Raw genomic sequence first — 19,613 nt, forward strand, 5'->3', positions numbered from 1 at the left:
ACCGTCATAGATGCCACCTTTTCCAGCAAGTCAGTTCGTCAAAATTTCTGTCCTGGTCTGTATAGAGAAGATGTGTTGGCGTGTGTGATCTGTCTGTATAGATACAATGCTCACTACCGAGTTCCAAACTGCCTCTGGGAGCAACGCCAGCACAAGAACTGCTAGTCGGGAGCTTCATGAAATGGGGTTTCCATGGCCGAGCAGCCGCCACAAGCCTAAGATCACCATGCACAATGCCAAGCCTTGGCTGGAGCTTCATGCGAAATGGGTTTCCATGGTCGAGCAGCCGCACACAAGCCTAAGATCACCATGCACAATGCCAAGCCTTGGCTGGAGCTTCATGAAATGGGTTTCCATGGCCGAGCAGCCGCACACAAGCCTAAGATCACCATGCACAATGCCAAACCTTTGCTGGAGTGGACGCCATTGGACTCTGGAGCAGTGAATCGCGTTCTCTGGAGTGATGGAATCACGCCACAGCATATAATGACATTCTAGATGATTCTGTGCTTCCAACTTTGTTAACAGTTTGGGGAAGGCCTTTCCGTTTCAGCATAACAAAGCCCCCGTGCACTAAGCAAGGTCCATACAGAAATGGTTTGTTGAGATTGGTGTGGAAGAACTTGACTGGCCTGCACAGAGCCCTGACCTCAACCCATCAAACAACTTTTGGGATGAATCGTCAACATCAGTGCCCGACCTCACTAATGCTATTGTTGCTGAATGGAAGCAAGTCCCCGCAGCAATGTTCCAACATCTAGTGGAAAGCCTTCCCAGAAGAGTGGAGGCTGTTATAGCAGCAATGTTCCAACATCTAGTGGAAAAAGCCTTCCCAGAAGAGTGGAGGCTGTTATAGCAGCAATGTTCTATCTAGTGGAAAGCCTTCCCAGAAGAGTGGAGGCTGTTATAGCAGCAATGTTCCAACATCTAGTGGAAAGCCTTCCCAGAAGAGTGGAGGCTGTTATAGCAGCAATGTTCCAACATCTAGTGGAAAGCCTTCCCAGAAGAGTGGAGGCTGTTATAGCAGCAATGTTCCAACATCTAGTGGAAAGCATTCCCAGAAGAGTGGAGGCTGTTATAGCAGCAATGTTCCAACATCTAGTGGAAAGCCTTCACAGAAGAGTGGAGGCTGTTACAGCAGCAATGATCCTACATCTAGTGGAAAGCTTTCCCAGAAGAGTGGAGGCTGTTATAGCAGCAATGTTCCAACATCTAGTGGAAAGCCTTCCCAGAAGAGTGGAGGCTGTTATAGCAGCAAAGGAGGGACCAACTCCATATTAATGCCCATGACTTTGTAATGAGATGATGGCTGAGCAGGTCTCCACATACTTTCACAGTGCAGTGTATGTAGACCTAGAGTCCTGCTCTGCTCTCTCCTCCAGCCAGGTCCATTAGTTTAATGTAGTAGACAGGACTCATTAGTTTAATGTAGTGGTAGACAGACTCCAGCCAGGTCCATTAGTTTAATGTAGTGGTAGACAGGACTCCAGCCAGGTCCCATTAGTTTAATGTAGTGGTAGACAGGACTCCAGCCAGGTCCATTAGTTTAATGTAGTGGTAGACAGGACTCCAGCCAGGTCCATTAGTTTAATGTAGTGGTAGACAGGCCACCCATTAGTTTAATGTAGTGGTAGCCAGGTCCATTAATGTAGACAGGACTTCCATTAGTTTATGTAGTGTAGACAGGACTCCAGCCAGGTCCATTAGTTTAATGTAGACAGGACTGGTAGACAGGACTCCAGCCAGGTCCATTAGTTTAATGTAGTGGTAGACAGGACTCCAGCCAGGTCCATTAGTTTAATGTAGTGGTAGACAGGACTCCAGCCAGGTCCATTAGTTTAATGTAGTGGACAGGACTAGACAGGACTCAGCCAGGTCCATTAGTTTAATGTAGTGGTAGACAGGACTCCAGCCAGGTCCATTAGTTTAATGTAGTGGTAGACAGGACTCCAGCCAGGTCCCATTAGTTTAATGTAGTGGTAGACAGGACTCCAGCCAGGTCCCATTAGTTTAATGTAGAGACAGGACTCCAGCCAGGTCCATTAGTTTAATGTAGTGGTAGACAGGACTCCAGCCAGGTCCATTAGTTTAATGTAGTGGTAGACAGGACTCCAGCCAGGTCCATTAGTTTAATGTAGTGGTAGACAGGACTCCAGCCAGGTCCATTAGTTTAATGTAGTGGTAGACAGGACTCCAGCCAGGTCCATTAGTTTAATGTAGTGGTAGACAGGACTCCAGCCAGGTCCATTAGTTTAATGTAGACAGGACTCCAGCCAGGTCCCATTAGTTTAATGTAGTGGTAGACAGGACTCCAGCCAGGTCCATTAGTTTAATGTAGTGGTAGACAGGACTCCAGCCAGGTCCATTAGTTTAATGTAGTGGTAGACAGGACTCCAGCCAGGTCCATTAGTTTAATGTAGTGGTAGACAGGACTCCAGCCAGGTCCCATTAGTTTAATGTAGTGGTAGACAGGACTCCAGCCAGGTCCATTAGTTTAATGTAGTGGTAGACAGGACTCAGCCAGGTCCATTAGTTTAATGTAGTGGTAGACAGGACTCCAGCCAGGTCCATTAGTTTAATGTAGTGGTAGACAGGACTCCAGCCAGGTCCATTAGTTTAATGTAGTGGTAGACAGGACTCCAGCCAGGTCCCATTAGTTTAATGTAGTGGTAGACAGGACTCCAGCCAGGTCCCATTAGTTTAATGTAGTGGTAGACAGGACTCCAGCCAGGTCCATTAGTTTAATGTAGTTTAATGTAGTGGTAGACAGGACTCCAGCCAGGTCCATTAGTTTAATGTAGTGGTAGACAGGACTCCAGCCAGGTCCATTAGTTTAATGTAGTGGTAGACAGGACTCCAGCCAGGTCCATTAGTTTAATGTAGTGGTAGACAGGACTCCAGCCAGGTCCATTAGTTTAATGTAGTGGTAGACAGGACTCCAGCCAGGTCCCATTAGTTTAATGTAGTGGTAGACAGGACTCCAGCCAGGTCCCATTAGTTTAATGTAGTGGTAGACAGGACTCCAGCCAGGTCCATTAGTTTAATGTAGTGGTAGACAGGACTCCAGCCAGGTCCCATTAGTTTAATGTAGTGGTAGACAGGACTCCAGCCAGGTCCATTAGTTTAATGTAGACAGGACTCCAGCCAGGTCCATTAGTTTAATGTAGTGGTAGACAGGACTCCAGCCAGGTCCATTAGTTTAATGTAGTGGTAGACAGGACTCCAGCCAGGTCCATTAGTTTAATGTAGTGGTAGACAGGACTCCAGCCAGGTCCATTAGTTTAATGTAGTGGTAGACAGGACTCCAGCCAGGTCCATTAGTTTAATGTAGTGGTAGACAGGACTCCAGCCAGGTCCATTAGTTTAATGTAGTGGTAGACAGGACTCCAGCCAGGTCCATTAGTTTAATGTAGTGGTAGACAGGACTCCAGCCAGGTCCCATTAGTTTAATGTAGTGGTAGACAGGACTCCAGCCAGGTCCCATTAGTTTAATGTAGTGGTAGACAGGACTCCAGCCAGGTCCATTAGTTTAATGTAGTGGTAGACAGGACTCCAGCCAGGTCCCATTAGTTTAATGTAGTGGTAGACAGGACTCCAGCCAGGTCCATTAGTTTAATGTAGTGGTAGACAGGACTCCAGCCAGGTCCATTAGTTTAATGTAGTGGTAGACAGGACTCCAGCCAGGTCCATTAGTTTAATGTAGACAGGACTCCAGCCAGGTCCATTAGTTTAATGTAGACAGGACTCCAGCCAGGTCCATTAGTTTAATGTAGTGGTAGACAGGACTCCAGCCAGGTCCATTAGTTTAATGTAGTGGTAGACAGGACTCCAGCCAGGTCCATTAGTTTAATGTAGTGGTAGACAGGACTCCAGCCAGGTCCATTAGTTTAATGTAGTGGTAGACAGGACTCCAGCCAGGTCCATTAGTTTAATGTAGTGGTAGACAGGACTCCAGCCAGGTCCATTAGTTTAATGTAGTGGTAGACAGGACTCCAGCCAGGTCCATTAGTTTAATGTAGTGGTAGACAGGACTCCAGCCAGGTCCATTAGTTTAATGTAGTGGTAGACAGGACTCCAGCCAGGTCCCATTAGTTTAATGTAGTGGTAGACAGGACTCCAGCCAGGTCCATTAGTTTAATGTAGTGGTAGACAGGACTCCAGCCAGGTCCCATTAGTTTAATGTAGTGGTAGACAGGACTCCAGCCAGGTCCATTAGTTTAATGTAGACAGGACTCCAGCCAGGTCCATTAGTTTAATGTAGTGGTAGACAGGACTCCAGCCAGGTCCATTAGTTTAATGTAGTGGTAGACAGGACTCCAGCCAGGTCCATTAGTTTAATGTAGTGGTAGACAGGACTCCAGCCAGGTCCATTAGTTTAATGTAGTGGTAGACAGGACTCCAGCCAGGTCCCATTAGTTTAATGTAGTGGTAGACAGGACTCCAGCCAGGTCCCATTAGTTTAATGTAGTGGTAGACAGGACTCCAGCCAGGTCCATTAGTTTAATGTAGTGGACTAGACCAGGACTCTCAGCCAGGTCCCATTAGTTTAATGTAGTGGTAGACAGGACTCCAGCCAGGTCCATTAGTTTAATGTAGTGGTAGACAGGACTCCAGCCAGGTCCATTAGTTTAATGTAGTGGTAGACAGGACTCCAGCCAGGTCCATTAGTTTAATGTAGTGGTAGACAGGACTCCAGCCAGGTCCATTAGTTTAATGTAGTGGTAGACAGGACTCCAGCCAGGTCCATTAGTTTAATGTAGTGGTAGACAGGACTCCAGCCAGGTCCATTAGTTTAATGTAGTGGTAGACAGGACTCCAGCCAGGTCCATTAGTTTAATGTAGTGGTAGACAGGACTCCAGCCAGGTCCATTAGTTTAATGTAGTGGTAGACAGGACTCCAGCCAGGTCCATTAGTTTAATGTAGTGGTAGACAGGACTCCAGCCAGGTCCCATTAGTTTAATGTAGTGGTAGACAGGACTCCAGCCAGGTCCCATTCCAGTTTAATGTAGTGGTAGACAGGACTCCAGCCAGGTCCCATTAGTTTAATGTAGTGGTAGACAGGACTCCAGCCAGGTCCATTAGTTTAATGTAGTGGTAGACAGGACTCCAGCCAGGTCCATTAGTTTAATGTAGTGGTAGACAGGACTCCAGCCAGGTCCATTAGTTTAATGTAGTGGTAGACAGGACTCCAGCCAGGTCCATTAGTTTAATGTAGTGGTAGACAGGACTCCAGCCAGGTCCATTAGTTTAATGTAGTGGTAGACAGGACTCCAGCCAGGTCCATTAGTTTAATGTAGTGGTAGACAGGACTCCAGCCAGGTCCATTAGTTTAATGTAGTGGTAGACAGGACTCCAGCCAGGTCCATTAGTTTAATGTAGTGGTAGACAGGACTCCAGCCAGGTCCCATTAGTTTAATGTAGTGGTAGACAGGACTCCAGCCAGGTCCCATTAGTTTAATGTAGTGGTAGACAGGACTCCAGCCAGGTCCATTAGTTTAATGTAGTGGTAGACAGGACTCCAGCCAGGTCCATTAGTTTAATGTAGACAGGACTCCAGCCAGGTCCATTAGTTTAATGTAGTGGTAGACAGGACTCCAGCCAGGTCCATTAGTTTAATGTAGTGGTAGACAGGACTCCAGCCAGGTCCCATTAGTTTAATGTAGTGGTAGACAGGACTCCAGCCAGGTCCATTAGTTTAATGTAGTGGTAGACAGGACTCCAGCCAGGTCCATTAGTTTAATGTAGTGGTAGACAGGACTCCAGCCAGGTCCCATTAGTTTAATGTAGTGGTAGACAGGACTCCAGCCAGGTCCATTAGTTTAATGTAGTGGTAGACAGGACTCCAGCCAGGTCCCATTAGTTTAATGTAGTGGTAGACAGGACTCCAGCCAGGTCCATTAGTTTAATGTAGTGGTAGACAGGACTCCAGCCAGGTCCATTAGTTTAATGTAGTGGTAGACAGGACTCCAGCCAGGTCCATTAGTTTAATGTAGTGGTAGACAGGACTCCAGCCAGGTCCATTAGTTTAATGTAGTGGTAGACAGGACTCCAGCCAGGTCCCATTAGTTTAATGTAGTGGTAGACAGGACTCCAGCCAGGTCCATTAGTTTAATGTAGTGGTAGACAGGACTCCAGCCAGGTCCATTAGTTTAATGTAGTGGTAGACAGGACTCCAGCCAGGTCCATTAGTTTAATGTAGTGGTAGACAGGACTCCAGCCAGGTCCCATTAGTTTAATGTAGTGGTAGACAGGACTCAGCCAGGTCCATTAGTTTAATGTAGTGGTAGACAGGACTCCAGCCAGGTCCATTAGTTTAATGTAGTGGTAGACAGGACTCCAGCCAGGTCCATTAGTTTAATGTAGTGGTAGACAGGACTCCAGCCAGGTCCATTAGTTTAATGTAGTGGTAGACAGGACTCCAGCCAGGTCCATTAGTTTAATGTAGTGGTAGACAGGACTCCAGCCAGGTCCCATTAGTTTAATGTAGTGGTAGACAGGACTCCAGCCAGGTCCCATTAGTTTAATGTAGTGGTAGACAGGACTCCAGCCAGGTCCATTAGTTTAATGTAGACAGGACTCCAGCCAGGTCCATTAGTTTAATGTAGTGGTAGACAGGACTCCAGCCAGGTCCATTAGTTTAATGTAGTGGTAGACAGGACTCCAGCCAGGTCCATTAGTTTAATGTAGTGGTAGACAGGACTCCAGCCAGGTCCATTAGTTTAATGTAGTGGTAGACAGGACTCCAGCCAGGTCCCATTAGTTTAATCCATTAGTTTAATGTAGTGGTAGACAGGACTCCAGCCAGGTCCCATTAGTTTAATGTAGTGGTAGACAGGACTCCAGCCAGGTCCATTAGTTTAATGTAGTGGTAGACAGGACTCCAGCCAGGTCCATTAGTTTAATGTAGTGGTAGACAGGACTCCAGCCAGGTCCATTAGTTTAATGTAGTGGTAGACAGGACTCCAGCCAGGTCCATTAGTTTAATGTAGTGGTAGACAGGACTCCAGCCAGGTCCATTAGTTTAATGTAGTGGTAGACAGGACTCCAGCCAGGTCCATTAGTTTAATGTAGTGGGTAGACAGGACTCCAGCCAGGTCCATTAGTTTAATGTAGTGGTAGACAGGACTCCAGCCAGGTCCATTAGTTTAATGTAGTGCCAGGTCCATTAGTTTAATGTAGTGGTAGACAGGACTCCAGCCAGGTCCATTAGTTTAATGTAGTGGTAGACAGGACTCCAGCCAGGTCCCATTAGTTTAATGTAGTGGTAGACAGGACTCCAGCCAGGTCCATTAGTTTAATGTAGTGGTAGACAGGACTCCAGCCAGGTCCATTAGTTTAATGTAGTGGTAGACAGGACTCCAGCCAGGTCCATTAGTTTAATGTAGTGGTAGACAGGACTCCAGCCAGGTCCATTAGTTTAATGTAGTGGGTCCATTAGACAGGACTCCAGCCAGGTCCATTAGTTTAATGTAGTGGTAGACAGGACTCCAGCCAGGTCCATTAGTTTAATGTAGTGGTAGACAGGACTCCAGCCAGGTCCCATTAGTTTAATGTAGTGGTAGACAGGACTCCAGCCAGGTCCATTAGTTTAATGTAGTGGTAGACAGGACTCCAGCCAGGTCCATTAGTTTAATGTAGTGGTAGACAGGACTCCAGCCAGGTCCATTAGTTTAATGTAGTGGTAGACAGGACTCCAGCCAGGTCCATTAGTTTAATGTAGTGGTAGACAGGACTCCAGCCAGGTCCATTAGTTTAATGTAGTGGTAGACAGGACTCCAGCCAGGTCCATTAGTTTAATGTAGTGGTAGACAGGACTCCAGCCAGGTCCCATTAGTTTAATGTAGTGGTAGACAGGACTCCAGCCAGGTCCATTAGTTTAATGTAGTGGTAGACATTCCATTAGTTTAATGTAGTGGTAGACAGGACTCCAGCCAGGTCCCATTAGTTTAATGTAGTGGTAGACAGGACTCCAGCCAGGTCCATTAGTTTAATGTAGTGGTAGACAGGACTCCAGCCAGGTCCATTAGTTTAATGTAGTGGTAGACAGGACTCCAGCCAGGTCCATTAGTTTAATGTAGTGGTAGACAGGACTCCAGCCAGGTCCATTAGTTTAATGTAGTGGTAGACAGGACTCCAGCCAGGTCCATTAGTTTAATGTAGTGGTAGACAGGACTCCAGCCAGGTCCATTAGTTTAATGTAGACAGGACTCCAGCCAGGTCCATTAGTTTAATGTAGTGGTAGACAGGACTCCAGCCAGGTCCATTAGTTTAATGTAGTGGTAGACAGGACTCCAGCCAGGTCCATTAGTTTAATGTAGTGGTAGACAGGACTCCAGCCAGGTCCCATTAGTTTAATGTAGTGGTAGACAGGACTCCAGCCAGGTCCATTAGTTTAATGTAGTGGTAGACAGGACTCCAGCCAGGTCCATTAGTTTAATGTAGTGGGTCCAGTTTAATGTAGTGGTAGACAGGACTCCAGCCAGGTCCATTAGTTTAATGTAGTGGTAGACAGGACTCCAGCCAGGTCCATTAGTTTAATGTAGTGGTAGACAGGACTCCAGCCAGGTCCATTAGTTTAATGTAGTGGTAGACAGGACTCCAGCCAGGTCCCATTAGTTTAATGTAGTGGTAGACAGGACTCCAGCCAGGTCCATTAGTTTAATGTAGTGGTAGACAGGACTCCAGCCAGGTCCATTAGTTTATTGTAGTGGTAGACAGGGCTCCAGCCAGGTCCATTAGTTTAATGTAGTGGTAGACAGGACTCCAGCCAGGTCCCATTAGTTTAATGTAGTGGTAGACAGGACTCCAGCCAGGTCCCATTAGTTTAATGTAGTGGTAGACAGGACTCCAGCCAGGTCCATTAGTTTAATGTAGACAGGACTCCAGCCAGGTCCATTAGTTTAATGTAGTGGTAGACAGGACTCCAGCCAGGTCCATTAGTTTAATGTAGTGGTAGACAGGACTCCAGCCAGGTCCATTAGTTTAATGTAGTGGTAGACAGGACTCCAGCCAGGTCCCATTAGTTTAATGTAGTGGTAGACAGGACTCCAGCCAGGTCCCATTAGTTTAATGTAGTGGTAGACAGGACTCCAGCCAGGTCCCATTAGTTTAATGTAGTGGTAGACAGGACTCCAGCCAGGTCCATTAGTTTAATGTAGTGGTAGACAGGACTCCAGCCAGGTCCATTAGTTTAATGTAGACAGGACTCCAGCCAGGTCCATTAGTTTAATGTAGTGGTAGACAGGACTCCAGCCAGGTCCATTAGTTTAATGTAGACAGGACTCCAGCCAGGTCCCATTAGTTTAATGTAGTGCTCTCTCCTCCAGCCAGGTCCCATTAGTTTAATGTAGTGGTAGACAGGACTCCAGCCAGGTCCCATTAGTTTAATGTAGTGGTAGACAGGACTCCAGCCAGGTCCCATTAGTTTAATGTAGTGGTAGACAGGACTCCAGCCAGGTCCATTAGTTTAATGTAGTGGTAGACAGGACTCAGCCAGGTCCATTAGTTTAATGTAGTGGTAGACAGGACTCCAGCCAGGTCCATTAGTTTAATGTAGTGGTAGACAGGACTCCAGCCAGGTCCATTAGTTTAATGTAGTGGTAGACAGGACTCCAGCCAGGTCCCATTAGTTTAATGTAGTGGTAGACAGGACTCCAGCCAGGTCCATTAGTTTAATGTAGTGGTAGACAGGACTCCAGCCAGGTCCATTAGTTTAATGTAGTGGTAGACAGGACTCCAGCCAGGTCCCATTAGTTTAATGTAGTGGTAGACAGGACTCCAGCCAGGTCCATTAGTTTATTAGTTTAATGTAGACAGGACTCCAGCCAGGTCCATTAGTTTAATGTAGTGGTAGACAGGACTCCAGCCAGGTCCATTAGTTTAATGTAGTGGTAGACAGGACTCCAGCCAGGTCCCATTAGTTTAATGTAGTGGTAGACAGGACTCCAGCCAGGTCCCATTAGTTTAATGTAGTGGTAGACAGGACTCCAGCCAGGTCCCATTAGTTTAATGTAGTGGTAGACAGGACTCCAGCCAGGTCCCATTCGTTTAATGTAGTGGTAGACAGGACTCCAGCCAGGTCCATTAGTTTAATGTAGTGGTAGACAGGACTCCAGCCAGGTCCATTAGTTTAATGTAGACAGGACTCCAGCCAGGTCCTTCGTTTAATGTAGTGGTAGACAGGACTCCAGCCAGGTCCATTAGTTTAATGTAGTGGTAGACAGGACTCCAGCCAGGTCCCATTAGTTTAATGTAGTGCTCTCTCCTCCAGCCAGGTCCCATTAGTTTAATGTAGTGGTAGACAGGACTCCAGCCAGGTCCCATTAGTTTAATGTAGTGGTAGACAGGACTCCAGCCAGGTCCCATTAGTTTAATGTAGTGGTAGACAGGACTCCAGCCAGGTCCATTAGTTTAATGTAGACAGGACTTCAGCCAGGTCCATTAGTTTAATGTAGACAGGACTCCAGCCAGGTCCATTAGTTTAATGTAGTGGTAGACAGGACTCCAGCCAGGTCCATTAGTTTAATGTAGTGGTAGACAGGACTCCAGCCAGGTCCATTAGTTTAATGTAGTGCTCTCTCCTCCAGCCAGGTCCCATTAGTTTAATGTAGTGGTAGACAGGACTCCAGCCAGGTCCCTTAGTTTAATGTAGTGGTAGACAGGACTCCAGCCAGGTCCCATTAATTTAATGTAGTGATAGACAGGACTCCAGCCAGGTCCATTAGTTTAATGTAGACAGGACTCCAGCCAGGTCCATTAGTTTAATGTAGACAGGACTCCAGCCAGGTCCATTAGTTTAATGTAGACAGGACTCCAGCCAGGTCCCTTAGTTTAATGTAGACAGGACTCCAGCCAGGTCCATTAGTTTAATGTAGTGGTAGACAGGGTTATCTGGGAAGGTGTCATGTCAGCTGCTGTTGATGTCAGACCTGAAAACACAGGAACAGCTGTGTCTCTCTACATGGCGTCAACACTGAGGTAATTTCCGCTTGGGCTTTCCGAGGTGATATTTGAATCTCTCCTCTCCAGACCAGCGTGGGGGGGAGCAGGGCGGTAACATGGCAGACCTGAGTCCCGGGGCGGTGGATGGTGGCGGCAGAGCGGAGCATCAAGCGGCCATCAACAGCATGCTGCAGGAGAGGATGAGTACTGACATCAGCGCTCTGAAGAAACAGTACTCGCGTATCAAGAGACATCAGCAACAACAGGCCAGGCAGCTGTACATACACACAGGTAACACACTGTCAACTCTACACAACAACAGGCCAGGCAGCTGTACATACACACAGGTAACACACTGTCAACTCTACACAACAACAGGCCAGGCAGCTCATACACACAGGTAAAACACTGTCAACACACAACACAGGCCAGGCAGCTGTCAACTCTACACACACACTGTCAACTCTACACACACACTGTCAACTCTACACACACACTGTCAACTCTACACACACACTGTCAACTCTACACACACACTGTCAACTCTACACACACACTGTCAACTCTACACACACACACTGTCAACTCTACACACACACACTGTCAACTCTACACACACACACTGTCAACTCTACACACACACACTGTCAACTCTACACACACACACTGTCAACTCTACACACACACACTGTCAACTCTACACACACACACTGTCAACTCTACACACACACACTGTCAACTCTACACACACACACACTGTCAACTCTACACACACACACACTGTCAACTCTACACACACACACACTGTCAACTCTACACACACACACACTGTCAACTCTACACACACACACACTGTCAACTCTACACACACACACACTGTCAACTCTACACACACACACACTGTCAACTCTACACACACACACACACACACACTGTCAACTCTACACACACACACACACACTGTCAACTCTACACACACACACACACTGTCAACTCTACACACACACACACACTGTCAACTCTACACACACACACACACACTGTCAACTCTACACACACACACACACACTGTCAACTCTACACACACACACACACACACTGTCAAATGTCGTGGAAATTTCCTGTATTACCAAATCTTGAGGGTAAACCACACACAAGTCAGAGTTATCATAAAGTCCATCTTTAATTATATGAGCTCCATCACAACCCTGTGACTCTCAGATCAATTCAGTGTCTATAAATTAATTCTCTGAGAGACCCTTACACATTGCAACTGAGATCCTTTATAGCAAAGACACACATAGCCAGACAGCATTGGCTATAAATTGTCATTCAGCTTTGTCTCCTAATCTATGTTCTTATCTCGCTCTCAGACCATAAAACAAAACCTCATCAACATCCATATATCAAATACACCCCTCGTGGACAAGATCAGAGACACAGTGACTGGCACACAGACATTGTGGAGCCAAGAGATAATTGATTTAAAAGACATGTTTACATATGAAGACAAGTTTGACCTCTCCCCTTTCTGCGGCCCAACTAACTGACCCCATGACAGAGACCAGATAACTGAAACCGGCCAACAGTATTATACAAACATAGACATTCTGATGGGAAGTAACTCACAAGCATATAATGAATATAAAACATATCTATGTTACCCAACTAATTCTGATTAATTCAACTTATTCTCACTTCCGGCGCCGACAGAGATGGCCGCTTCGCGTTCCTAGGAAACCAATTCTGATTAATCCCCAATACAACTCTAGGTGGTGGTGTCTATAGATGGATAGATTGAGGAGGTGGTGTCTATAGATGGATAGATTGAGGAGGTGGTGGTGTCTATAGATGGATAGATTGAGGAGGTGGTGGTGTCTATAGATGGATAGATTGAGGAGGTGGTGGTGTCTATAGATGGATAGATTGAGGAGGTGGTGGTGTCTATAGATGGATAGATTGAGGTGGTGGTGTCTATAGATGGATAGATTGAGGTGGTGGTGTCTATAGATGGATAGATTGAGGAGGTGGTGTCTATAGATGGATAGATTGAGGAGGTGGTGGTGTCTATAGATGGATAGATTGAGGAGGTGGTGGTGTCTATAGATGGATAGATTGAGGAGGTGGTGGTGTCTATAGATGGATAGATTGAGGAGGTGGTGGTGTCTATAGATGGATAGATTGAGGAGGTGGTGGTGTCTATAGATGGATAGATTGAGGAGGTGGTGGTGTCTATAGATGGATAGATTGAGGAGGTGGTGGTGTCTATAGATGGATAGATTGAGGAGGTGGTGGTGTCTATAGATGGATAGATTGAGGAGGTGGTGGTGTCTATAGATGGATAGATTGAGGAGGTGGTGGTGTCTATAGATGGATAGATTGAGGAGGTGGTGGTGTCTATAGATGGATAGATTGAGGAGGTGGTGGTGTCTATAGATGGATAGATTGAGGTGGTGGTGGTGTCTATAGATGGATAGATTGAGGAGGTGGTGGTGTCTATAGATGGATAGATTGAGGAGGTGGTGGTGTCTATAGATGGATAGATTGAGGAGGAGGTGGTGTCTATAGATGGATAGATTGAGGAGGTGGTGGTGTCTATAGATGGATAGATTGAGGTGGTGGTGTCTATAGATGGATAGATTGAGGAGGTGGTGGTGTCTATAGATGGATAGATTGAGGAGGTGGTGGTGTCTATAGATGGATAGATTGAGGAGGTGGTGGTGTCTATAGATGGATAGATTGAGGAGGTGGTGGTGTCTATAGATGGATAGATTGAGGAGGTGGTGGTGTCTATAGATGGATAGATTGAGGAGGTGGTGGTGTCTATAGATGGATAGATTGAGGAGGTGGTGGTGTCTATAGATGGATAGATTGAGGAGGAGGTGGTGTCTATAGATGGATAGATTGAGGAGGAGGTGGTGTCTATAGATGGATAGATTGAGGAGGTGGTGGTGTCTGTAGATGGATAGATTGAGGAGGTGGTGGTGTCTGTAGATGGATAGATTGAGGAGGTGGTGGTGTCTGTAGATGGATAGATTGAGGAGGTGGTGGTGTCTGTAGATGGATAGATTGAGGAGGTGGTGGTGTCCGTAGATGGATAGATTGAGGAGGTGGTGGTGTCCGTAGATGGATAGATTGAGGAGGTGGTGGTGTCCGTAGATGGATAGATTGAGGAGGTGGTGGTGTCCGTAGATGGATAGATTGAGGAGGTGGTGGTGTCCGTAGATGGATAGATTGAGGAGGTGGTGGTGTCCGTAGATGGATAGATTGAGGAGGTGGTGGTGTCTGTAGATGGATAGATTGAGGAGGTGGTGGTGTCTGTAGATGGATAGATTGAGGAGGTGGTGGTGTCTGTAGATGGATAGATTGAGGAGGTGGTGGTGTCTGTAGATGGATAGATTGAGGAGGTGGTGGTGTCTGTAGATGGATAGATTGAGGAGGTGGTGGTGTCTGTAGATGGATAGATTGAGGAGGTGGTGGTGTCTGTAGATGGATAGATTGAGGAGGTGGTGGTGTCCGTAGATGGATAGATTGAGGAGGTGGTGGTGTCCGTAGATGGATAGATTGAGGAGGTGGTGGTGTCCGTAGATGGATAGATTGAGGAGGTGGTGGTGTCCGTAGATGGATAGATTGAGGAGGTGGTGGTGTCCGTAGATGGATAGATTGAGGAGGTGGTGGTGTCCGTAGATGGATAGATTGAGGAGGTGGTGGTGTCTGTAGATGGATAGATTGAGGAGGTGGTGGTGTCTGTAGATGGATAGATTGAGGAGGTGGTGGTGTCTGTAGATGGATAGATTGAGGAGGTGGTGGTGTCTGTAGATGGATAGATTGAGGAGGTGGTGGTGTCTATAGATGGATAGATTGAGGAGGTGGTGGTGTCTATAGATGGATAGATTGAGGAGGTGGTGGTGTCTATAGATGGATAGATTGAGGAGGTGGTGGTGTCTATAGATGGATAGATTGAGGAGGTGGTGGTGTCTATAGATGGATAGATTGAGGAGGTGGTGGTGTCTGTAGATGGATAGATTGAGGAGGTGGTGGTGTCTGTAGATGGATAGATTGAGGAGGTGGTGGTGTCTGTAGATGGATAGATTGAGGAGGTGGTGGTGTCTGTAGATGGATAGATTGAGGAGGTGGTGGTGTCTGTAGATGGATAGATTGAGGAGGTGGTGGTGTCTATAGATGGATAGATTGAGGAGGTGGTGGTGTCTGTAGATGGATAGATTGAGGAGGTGGTGGTGTCTGTAGATGGATAGATGGAGGTGGTGGTGTCTGTAGATGGATAGATGGAGGTGGTGGTGTCCGTAGATGGATAGATTGAGGAGGTGGTGGTGTCCGTAGATGGATAGATTGAGGAGGTGGTGGTGTCCGTAGATGGATAGATTGAGGAGGTGGTGGTGTCCGTAGATGGATAGATTGAGGAGGTGGTGGTGTCCGTAGATGGATAGATTGAGGAGGTGGTGGTGTCTGTAGATGGATAGATTGAGGAGGTGGTGGTGTCCGTAGATGGATAGATTGAGGAGGTGGTGGTGTCTGTAGATGGATAGATTGAGGAGGTGGTGGTGTCTATAGATGGATAGATTGAGGAGGTGGTGGTGTCTATAGATGGATAGATTGAGGAGGTGGTGGTGTCTATAGATGGATAGATTGAGGAGGTGGTGGTGTCTATAGATGGATAGATTGAGGAGGTGGTGGTGTCTATAGATGGATAGATTGAGGAGGTGGTGGTGTCTATAGATGGATAGATTGAGGAGGTGGTGGTGTCTATAGATGGATAGATTGAGGAGGTGGTGGTGTCTATAGATGGATAGATTGAGGAGGTGGTGGTGTCTGTAGATGGATAGATTGAGGAGGTGGTGGTGTCTGTAGATGGATAGATTGAGGAGGTGGTGGTGTCTGTAGATGGATAGATTGAGGAGGTGGTGGTGTCTGTAGATGGATAGATTGAGGAGGTGGTGGTGTCTGTAGATGGATAGATTGAGGAGGTGGTGGTGTCTGTAGATGGATAGATTGAGGAGGTGGTGGTGTCTGTAGATGGATAGATTGAGGAGGTGGTGGTGTCTATAGATGGATAGATTGAGGAGGTGGTGGTGTCTGTAGATGGATAGATTGAGGAGGTGGTGGTGTCTGTAGATGGATAGATGGAGGTGGTGGTGTCTGTAGATGGATAGATGGAGGTGGTGGTGTCTGTAGATGGATAGATGGAGGTGGTGGTGTCTGTAGATGGATAGATGGAGGTGGTGGTGTCCGTAGATGGATAGATTGAGGAGGTGGTGGTGTCCGTAGATGGATAGATTGAGGAGGTGGTGGTGTCCGTAGATGGATAGATTGAGGAGGTGGTGGTGTCCGTAGATGGATAGATTGAGGAGGTGGTGGTGTCCGTAGATGGATAGATTGAGGAGGTGGTGGTGTCTGTAGATGGATAGATTGAGGAGGTGGTGGTGTCCGTAGATGGATAGATTGAGGAGGTGGTGGTGTCTGTAGATGGATAGATTGAGGAGGTGGTGGTGTCTGTAGATGGATAGATTGAGGAGGTTGTGGTGTCTATAGATGGATAGATTGAGGAGGTGGTGGTGTCTATAGATGGATAGATTGAGGAGGTGGTGGGGTGTCCGTAGATGGACAGATTGAGGAGGTGGTGGGGTGTCTGTAGATGGACAGATTGAGGAGGTGGTGGGGTGTCTGTAGATGGACAGATTGAGGAGGTGTTTGTGACCTGTCGGTCAGGAAGCAGCAGGCTCTGGAACGGAGGGGTGTTTCTGGGCTGCTGTTAGCTGGTCTGAGGTTAGGATCTGCTGTTAGCTGGGCTGGAGTGAGGATCTGCTGTTAGCTGGTCTGAAGTGAGGATCTGCTGTTAGCTGGTCTGGAGTGAGGATCTGCTGTTAGCTGGTCTGGAGTGAGGATCTGCTGTTAGCTGGTCTGGAGTGAGGATCTGCTGTTAGCTGGTCTGGGGTCGGGATCTGCTGTTAGCTGGTCTGGGGTCGGGATCTGCTGTTAGCTGGTCTGGGGTCAGGATCTGCTGTTAGCTGGTCTGGGGTCAGGATCTGCTGTTAGCTGGTCTGGGGTCAGGATCTGCTGTTAGCTGGTCTGGGGTCAGGATCTGCTGTTAGCTGGTCTGGGGTCAGGATCTGCTGTTAGCTGGTCTGGGGTCAGGATCTGCTGTGAGCTGGTCTGGGGTCAGGATCTGCTGTTAGCTTTAGCTGGTCTGGGGTTGGAGGGTGCTGGTCTGGGGTCAGGATCTGCTGTGAGCTGGTCTGGGGTCAGGATCTGCTGTGAGCTGGTCTGGGGTCAGGATCTGCTGTTAGCTTTAGCTGGTCTGGCGTTGGATGGTGCTGGCTCTTCTCTGTGACTGACAGGAGAGTGTCATTCTGTCTGGCCTGTTGGCTCCCCATCTAAACACGGCATCACTTAATAGGAATCTACTACTTGTGTAACAGACTTCCATTGGATTTGGCTCCCGAGCTTCTATTTCCCAAACAATTTTTCTAACTCCCAGATGTGTCTGTCTTCAGTAATCAGGACTCAAAGCTCCTTATAACCCAAAGCAGTATTTTATGTAACTCTGTAAGCTTCTTCATCTTGTTCCCGTGATAAATGTAAGCTCTGCGCTGAGGTCTGAGGTTGGGGCAGAGCCAGATTGTTGTCTTAATGCTAGATGTTTCTTATTGCTGCATGTGGAATCCTCTTTATATTCACGTCATGCTATGGTGTTATTATTGTCCTGCTGCTGCAGTAGGCAGACCGAACATTGACCTGTGTGTGTTCTCTCTGTAGATAGATGTCCAGCCACCAGCGTGTTAGCATCTCAGCTACATCCTTCTCCTGTCGTCAACCACCTGTTGCTAGGCAGGAAGCCCAGGAACAGCCTGAAACACCCTCCCTCCTCTCCGTCCAGCCTGCGAGGTGTCCCCCTGCCTCAGGCACAGTCCAGCCCTGCCACCCCTGGCCCCGCCCCTAACCCCACCCCTGGCCCCGCCCCTAACCCCACCCCTAGCGGGGAGAGGGGGAGGAACAGACTGGTATCTCAGGCTGAAGACTGTCAGAGCAGGGTGGGGTCCCCCTGGCGTGCCCACGTACGTGCCCACCGCAGGAACATAGCCCGGGCACGGGTTCAGCTAGGGTTTGGAGACATGGAGGACAGACACCCTCATCAGACGGAGGAGGACAGACACCCTCATCAGACGGAGGAGGACAGACACCCTCATCAGACGGAGGAGGGCAGACACCCTCATCAGACGGAGGAGGGCAGACACCCTCATCAGACGGAGGAGGGCAGACACCCTCATCAGACGGAGGAGGGCAGACACCCTCATCAGACGGAGGAGGGCAGACACCCTCATCAGACGGAGGAGGGCAGACACCCTCATCAGACGGAGGAGGGCAGACACCCTCATCAGACGGAGGAGGGCAGACACCCTCATCAGACGGAGGAGGGCAGACACCCTCATCAGACGGAGGAGGGCAGACACCCTCATCAGACGGAGGAGGGCAGACACCCTCATCAGACGGAGGAGGGCAGACACCCTCATCAGACGGAGGAGAGAGAAGGAGTGGGTGAGGGAAAGGCTGATGATGATGAGGGAAGTCACCTCCCTGTGTCTCCTGCCCAGGCCTCCAGTAAGGAGGTGCCAGCTGTGGTGGAAGAGGAGGAGCACCTGTTGTCTCTAGAGCTGGACTCTGGATCAGAACTAAACCAGACCCCACCTCCACTACCCTCCTCTCCTAGAGAGACTGACCCAGACACACTACCCTGCTCTCCTAGAGAGACTGACCCAGACACACTACCCTGCTCTCCTAGAGAGACTGACCCAAACACACTACCCTGCTCTCCTAGAGGGACTGACCCAGACACACTACCCTGCTCTCCTACAGAGACTGACCCAGACACACTACCCTGCTCTCCTAGAGAGACTGACCCAGACACACTACCCTCCTCTCCCACCATCCCAGAGCTGCCTGTCCTGCCTCCTCTTCCTCGACCACCCTCATCACACCACCACCACCATCAACAGTCTGACCCTTCAATCTCCTCTCAGAACATCTACTGTGTGAGACTCTCTCCTGGTAGCCCTGTTACCCTCTCTAACCCCCCTCCCCCTGTTACCCTCACTAACCCCCTCCCCCTGTTACCCTCACTAACCCCCTCCCCCTGTTACCCTCACTAACCCCCTCCCCCTACTCCCTCTCTAACCCCCCTCCCCCTGTTACCCTCACTAACCCCCCTCTCCCTGTTACCCTCTCTAACCCCCTCCCCTGTTACCCTCTCTAACCCCCTCCCCCTGTTACCCTCTCTAACCCCCTCCCCCTGTTACCCTCTCTAACCCCCTCCCCTGTTACCCTCTCTAACCCCCCTCCCCCTGTTACCCTCTCTAACCCCCTCCCCTGTTACCCTCTCTAACCCCCTCCCCCCTGTTACCCTCTCTAACCCCCCTCCCCTGTTACCCTCTCTAACCCCCTCCCCCTGTTACCCTCTCTAACCCCCTCCCCCTGTTACCCTCTCTAACCCCCTACTCTCCTCACTAACCCCCACCCCCTGTTACCCTCACTAACCCCCCTCCTCCCCCCTCTCTAACCCCCCACCCCCTGTTACCCTCTCTAACCCCCCTGTTACCCTCTCTAACCCCCCTGTTACCCTCTCTAACCCCCTCCTCCCCTCTCTAACCCCCCTGTT

The 19,613-nt window shown here is 48.4% G+C and overlaps 1 protein-coding gene across 1 annotated transcript; it reads left to right on the forward strand.

The window, feature by feature from the left end:
* Window positions 1–10,911: 10,911 nt before the first annotated feature.
* LOC124026113 (histone-lysine N-methyltransferase 2D-like) lies at window positions 10,912–19,139 on the forward strand. The gene is made up of 2 exons (XM_046339284.1): window positions 10,912–11,233; window positions 17,717–19,139. The coding sequence occupies exons 1-2, from the start codon at window positions 11,059–11,061 to the stop codon at window positions 19,105–19,107; spliced, it is 1,566 nt and encodes a 521-aa protein (XP_046195240.1). The 5' UTR covers window positions 10,912–11,058; the 3' UTR covers window positions 19,108–19,139.
* Window positions 19,140–19,613: the final 474 nt, after the last annotated feature.

The sequence above is a fragment of the Oncorhynchus gorbuscha genome, unplaced genomic scaffold (assembly GCF_021184085.1).
Source record: "Oncorhynchus gorbuscha isolate QuinsamMale2020 ecotype Even-year unplaced genomic scaffold, OgorEven_v1.0 Un_scaffold_2604, whole genome shotgun sequence".
In the NCBI taxonomy this organism is placed as follows: Eukaryota; Metazoa; Chordata; class Actinopteri; order Salmoniformes; family Salmonidae; genus Oncorhynchus; species Oncorhynchus gorbuscha.